Source organism: Thalassophryne amazonica, chromosome 21, assembly GCF_902500255.1.
Source record: "Thalassophryne amazonica chromosome 21, fThaAma1.1, whole genome shotgun sequence".
Taxonomy (NCBI): Eukaryota; Metazoa; Chordata; class Actinopteri; order Batrachoidiformes; family Batrachoididae; genus Thalassophryne; species Thalassophryne amazonica.
Genome location: NC_047123.1, coordinates 6,333,409 through 6,339,408, shown reverse-complemented (window position 1 = coordinate 6,339,408; position 6,000 = coordinate 6,333,409). Strand labels below are relative to the sequence as shown.

The 6,000-nt window shown below is 40.6% G+C and overlaps 1 protein-coding gene across 1 annotated transcript in view; it reads left to right on the top strand.

Annotated features, from left to right (window-relative positions):
* Nucleotides 1-2,571: 2,571 nt before the first annotated feature.
* Nucleotides 2,572-6,000, top strand: part of LOC117503546 (ryanodine receptor 3-like) — a 123,710-nt gene continuing 120,281 nt past the window's right edge. The window contains 1 exon segment of the mRNA XM_034162805.1: nt 2,572-2,727. Coding sequence (XP_034018696.1) covers nt 2,680-2,727 — 48 coding nt within the window. The 5' untranslated portion in view covers nt 2,572-2,679.

The window sequence follows — 6,000 nt, the reverse complement described above, 5'->3', positions numbered from 1 at the left end:
GTCAGATTTTAGGTTTCCCCAAACCCTCAAGTTTGTAACATTTTTTGGCAGATTTAAAAAAAAAATCTTTTAATCATATCAACCCAGAATATTGTTCAGCGTACATTTGTTGAAAACTGTTGTGCAGTATTAAACCTGTTCAGGCTGAAAATGATGTGTTTGACAGCTAAACGATTCTGGTTTCCATCTTCAAAATTGGCCAAAAATTGGGAAATCATGATTAAAATTTTCATTTTTGGTTCCAGAACTTCACCCCATAATGTTGAATGACACTTACAATATTCTCTAAGTACCACAAACAACAATATACCAGTATTTAGTTTAAACACACTATAAAGTTTAACCCAAGAATACAGAACCAACCTGTATTTTGAGGGGTTTTGTTTTTTGAACACATTTAATTTTTTCTGCAGCATTTCTCTTTCGAGTCACATTTCGTTGAGTGCGTACATTTTGGCAAAATTTTCACTTCTTTTCCTTTTCTCATTGTTTCCACTGAAAAAAATTGCAGGACAACTAGTTCGTACACCACTTTAGTGAAGGACTCTCTTTAGTCGAAGGACTCTCTAGCCAGGACCATGAAATGACTCGTAGCACTGATAGTTTTTATTCTGACTCTAAATATAAAATCCACTAGTCTAGCGAGTGTCAGACTATGACTGATGCTGTGTAATCGCATGAACGCACTTTTTCCAGAAGTAGGGTTTTTTTTTTTTTTTTTTAAATGAGTGGTCTTTCTGAGCTTCCAAGGGTCCTGAACGTAACATTAGGCCAAGTTTTTTGAGGACCTACAGGCACATACTGCAAGACTAGTACATTGCCCATGGGGATCCATGGGCTCTATTTTGGGTAGTGTTTATAAAATAGGTAGCTGACATTTTTCAAGGGTGGTAATAAATTATGTTAAGTTTCTATAGGGCTGGTTAAAAAACGAAGACTTTTTTCAAAAAAAGTCAAGATTTTTTTTCCATACCGACTTTTGATTTAAATCTGCTTTTTTCCATTTTTATTTATTTTACTTTTCTAAATGAGACTATACAAATAATATCAGTTATAATCTTTATTGACATGTTAAAACATAAAAGATAGAACATGTACAAGTACCATTAATTAATGGGGCTGATTTCATATTTCAGTGATGTTTTAAGTACTGATTTTTTTTAAATCTTTTTGATGATTTTTTTAACTTTTTTTTTTAAAACAGCAATTTAATTCATGACTTTTAAATCATACCTGCCCTGATGGCGTGCGAGTGCGGAATTTAATTACACTATGTAACAAATTTTTATTTTTGTTTTGTTCTTGGGTACACAGTGTGTTTTCCTAACCTGTTATGCCTTAAATAAATAGAAAATAGCTGTTATTCCACAGAAACTTTGCTTCTGTGATCAGGACAATGATATTTTGAAATTTGTCTGTTTTCAAGAATATTCTCGATTCGCCTTCACTACTACTGAGTAGTCTTCTAGAATATTCTTTAACTGCTAGAACTGTCCAGAAGAAGTTTCCAGAATTATGTAGAAATTTCAAGAAACTTTTAGAACTTTCTAGAACGTAAAAAAAAAAATAAATAAAATCAAAGTTTGTGCTGAATGTAGTCATTTTTCCATAGACTTTAGACATAAGCAGTTGAAATACTCGTATAACACTTAGAAGCCAGGAACAAAAATTATGTTACATAGTGTTATCAACGGCCATTATTCACTGTTAGTTAATATCCTTAGTTTCTCCAAAAATATTAATCATATCAACGTTCTGTTTTGGCTGCGTTCATAAATATGTAAGCATACCAAACGGAAAATGTCAACTCTCCCTGGTTTTTCCGTGATTTAAGTCATATAAACTGCATGCTTACACACACACTTTGCTTTTAACCCCTTAAGCTCTAGAGCCTATTTCACCAAAATCACATACCCATACATTATTATTTATTTCTCAGCTTGTACAAGGTCAAAAATGCTAAAGTGTGGATCAGCTAAAAGACAGGTCCTAGGGGATGTTGTGGATGCAAAAAAAAAAAAAAAAAAAAAAAATTGAAAGTAAATAATACTTGATATAGGAGTAAATTGTTTTGTTTTTTTTTCCCAAAAAATGAATTCCGATTTATGTCTTTATTTGCTTGGCATTTCAGCTGTGGTAAGTTGATATGTGATTGAAGTGGATACTTTTGTAGAGGAGACTTCGCTTGACATTTTGATGTATAATAAGTGTATGTTGGTTTAAGCATTGGTTAGTTTTGAGTGTTCAAATGTTCCAAAACAGGGCAAGTCCCCAAATTTGGGGACTCTAGGGTTTAAGATATGTAGCTCTACAAGAATGGGGGGGGGGGGGCACAGCTCCATTGAGCCCTGCCTAGATCCGCTTCTGCACGAATCCCCAACAGTATTTATGTGTAACAGGTGGATGAAAACAAATGAAGTGGTGATGTGACTCGTCTAAATCTGCTGGCTGCACTATCAGAGGACCTGCGGCGGACAGCGGCAGCATCAGGAGCCCCGGCGGGGCGAACTGCTGCAGGCGCCGGTGGGAGTCAGGAGGAGGAGGAGCAGCAGGAGGAGGAGGAGCAGCAGCAGGAGGACGGGTGGATTACAGCCCTATATGGCTGTGGACGGGCTCTGCTAATATCGGCGCAGCATCGCGTTTCTGCCAGTGGCTTCCAGAGTCTGAGGCTTCACAGCCATGGCTGAGGGCGGAGAGGCAGAAGACGAGATCCAGTTCTTACGAACTGTAAGTAAAGACCCCGCTTCAATCACTCCGTTCAAAATATGTGCAAGTTAAAAAAAAAATGCCGGTGTTGCGGACGTTTTGTTCCGTGTGTGAGTGAAACGAACTGCGCACCTGTCGAAGCAGCTCTTGATGAGTCGAAGCTAATGAGACTCTGCAGGTGCGAAAAGATTCGACATTCGCTTCATGCCGGAAAGCTTCGTGGCGGTGATTCACGTCTGACTCGGCAGGTTTTTTTTGTTTTTCCTTCCTATCTTTACGTGCTATTTTTAATTTGCGGCTGGTGCTGTGGGAGAGTTTCGATAAGTTGTGCGGTTACTATTTTAGTTGTTTGACGCAGATTGGTGTCTGCTGCTAAACGATCCCACAGCTCGAATGTTGGTGTGAATCTGTTCTCTGCTGATTTCCACTTTAGTCTCACACGGCTTTAAGTCGAAGAAAAATTCTAATTTCAAGAAAATTCAAGTTTCTTGGTAATTAAATGGGTCACATGATACGAAACTTGCTGTGCTACATGGTAAGATCTGAAAAGTGTTATAATTCAATGTGTCTGTGCAGAAATAAATCTGATAGTAATAATTAGACAGTAAAACACCTGTTAGTCAAAATGTGAATTCCTGCTTGATCTGAGACACGTCCACTGACCTACTGTGTTTTGAGACACGCCCCCTGAACTAGGATGTGTTAGACACGCCCACTGGCTTAGGCTGTTTTGAGACACGCCCACTGACCTTCTGTGTTTTGAGGCACGCCCCCTGAACTAGGATGTGTGTTAGGCACGCCCACTGGCTTAGGCTGTTTTGAGACACGCCCACTGACCTACTGTGTTTTGAGGCACGCCCCCTGAACTAGGATGTGTGTTAGGCACGCCCACTGGCTTAGGCTGTTTTGAGACACGCCCACTGACCTAGGCTGTGCTCTCTAAAATTGTAGTCTGGAATTCCTGAGACACGCCCACTGAACTAGGATGTGTGTTTTAGAGACACGCCCACTGACTTAGGCATTGTTTTGCTATGTGACCACTGGCTTAGGCTGTTTTGAGACACGCCCACTGGCTTAGGCTGTTTTGAGACACGCCCACTGACCTAGCTGTGTTTTAAGACACGCCCACTGATCTAGCTGTGTTTTAAGACACGCCCACTGATCTAGCTGTGTTTTAAGACACGCCCACTGATCTAGCTGTGTTTTAAGACACGCCCACTGATCTAGCTGTGTTTTAAGACACGCCCACTGATCTAGCTGTGTTTTAAGACACTGCCACTGATCGAGGCTGTGCTCGCTAAAATTCTAGTCTGGACTTCCTGAGACACACCCACTGAACTAGGATGTTTGCTTTAGAGACACGCCCACTGATCTAGGCTGTGCTTTCTAAAATTCTAGTCTGGACTTCCTGAGACACGCCAACTGGCTTAGGCTGTGTTTAGATATGTGACCACTGGCTTCAGCTGTTTTGAGACACGCCTACTGACCTAGGCTGTGCTCTCTCAAATTCTAGTCTGGACTTCTTGAGACACGCCCACTGAAACTCGAATGTGTGTTTTAGAGACACGTCCACTGAAACTGTGTGTATTTGATACACACCCACTGATCTAGACTTTGCTTTCTGAGACACGCCAACTGACCTAGCTGTGTTTTGAGACATGTTCACTGATCTAGCTGTGTTTTGATACACACCCACTGATCTAGGCTTTGCTTTCTGAGACACGCCCACTGACCTAGCTGTGTTTTGAGACATGTTCACTGATCTAGCTGTGTTTTGATACACACCCACTGATCTAGACTTTCCTTTCTGAGACACGCCAACTGACCTAGCTGTGTTTTGAGACATGTTCACTGATCTAGCTGTGTTTTGATACACACCCACTGATCTAGGCTTTGCTTTCTGAGACACGCCCACTGACCTAGCTGTGTTTTGAGACATGTCCACTGATCTAGGCTGTGTTTTCTAAAATTCTAGTCTGGCCTTCCTGAGACACACCCACTGAAACTCGAGTGTGTGTGTGTGTGTGTGTGTGTGTGTGTGTGTGTGTGTGTGTGTGTGTGTGTGTGTGTGTGTGTGTGTGTGTGTGTGTGTGTGTGTGTGTGTGTGTGTGTGTGTGTGTGTGTTTGATACACACCCACTGATCCAGGCTTTGCTTTCTGAGACACGCCCACTGGGTAGAGCTTGCTTTCTGAGACACGCCCCCTCAGGTGGTCAGTCCCTGCATTACACCTGACAGAATCGTGCATATCGCAAATGTCTTGTTACGATTTTCTGGACCGAATGCGGGTTGTATGTTTTCTGAGACACGCCCACTAAACAAGCCTGTAGTTGGTCAGAAACGCCCACTGAGGTAGCCTGTGCCTTCAGACACACCCACATGCTCTGTGTAGAAAATCACATAACTGGTGATGGGAGCCAAAAGTGTTAAAGTGGCTTTTAGCTGCTGTTGATCCACTTTAATAATATAAAGCAGTAAGTCAACACTCCACTATTAATATTTAATTTATCACATTCACTTCTCCAGTTATTCTGATACAAGACAATATCCTTTTAAAAAAACTGAGTTGCTGTCCTTGGTGCTAGTTTATGACTATTATTATTGATATTTAAAATAATGATGTCATTATGTGCAGTAGTTGATTTTTTTTTTTTTTTTTTTTTTAGCCTGTCAGTTCTGTTATAAATAAGATAATTATGTGTCCCCTCAGTCAGGCATTTGGATGGTGGATGGTGGACCGACACCTCGTCTCTGACATTTAAATGTGAAAGTAACGTCTGTCCTTCTAGTCCTGCAGTGCTGTTTCACATTTGGACAAATATCATCATTGACTGTAAATATTGGGTGGTGTGTGTGTTTTCCGAACTGTCCTCTGTCCGTCTCTGGCCTCTGTCCCCGGCGACGTGCTGAGTGCAGCCGTGTGAAGCGTTCTCCAGCTGGGACAGCTGTCCACATGGACACCTGTGATTAAAAAGAGTCACGTTTTATTCGTAAATATATGATGCCAGATTATTTTTTTCTTCTTGTTTTACAAAGACACAACAGTACTTAACCACATTTTGACATACACGATTCTTATATTTATATGCAACATCTTCATTTTTATTTAGAAGCTGTAATGTAATTAATCATTGACATATGAAAAATATAAATATAACGCGGTGGTAAAATACCCTCGGCTGTATGAGCATAAAAATAGGAAACAGAATGTGACCTTTTGACCTCTTAAAATAGGTCAAGGTTAGGCAGCTTTGAACTTGTCCAAGGGTCTGTGTGTCCCAAAAACGCTCCCTGT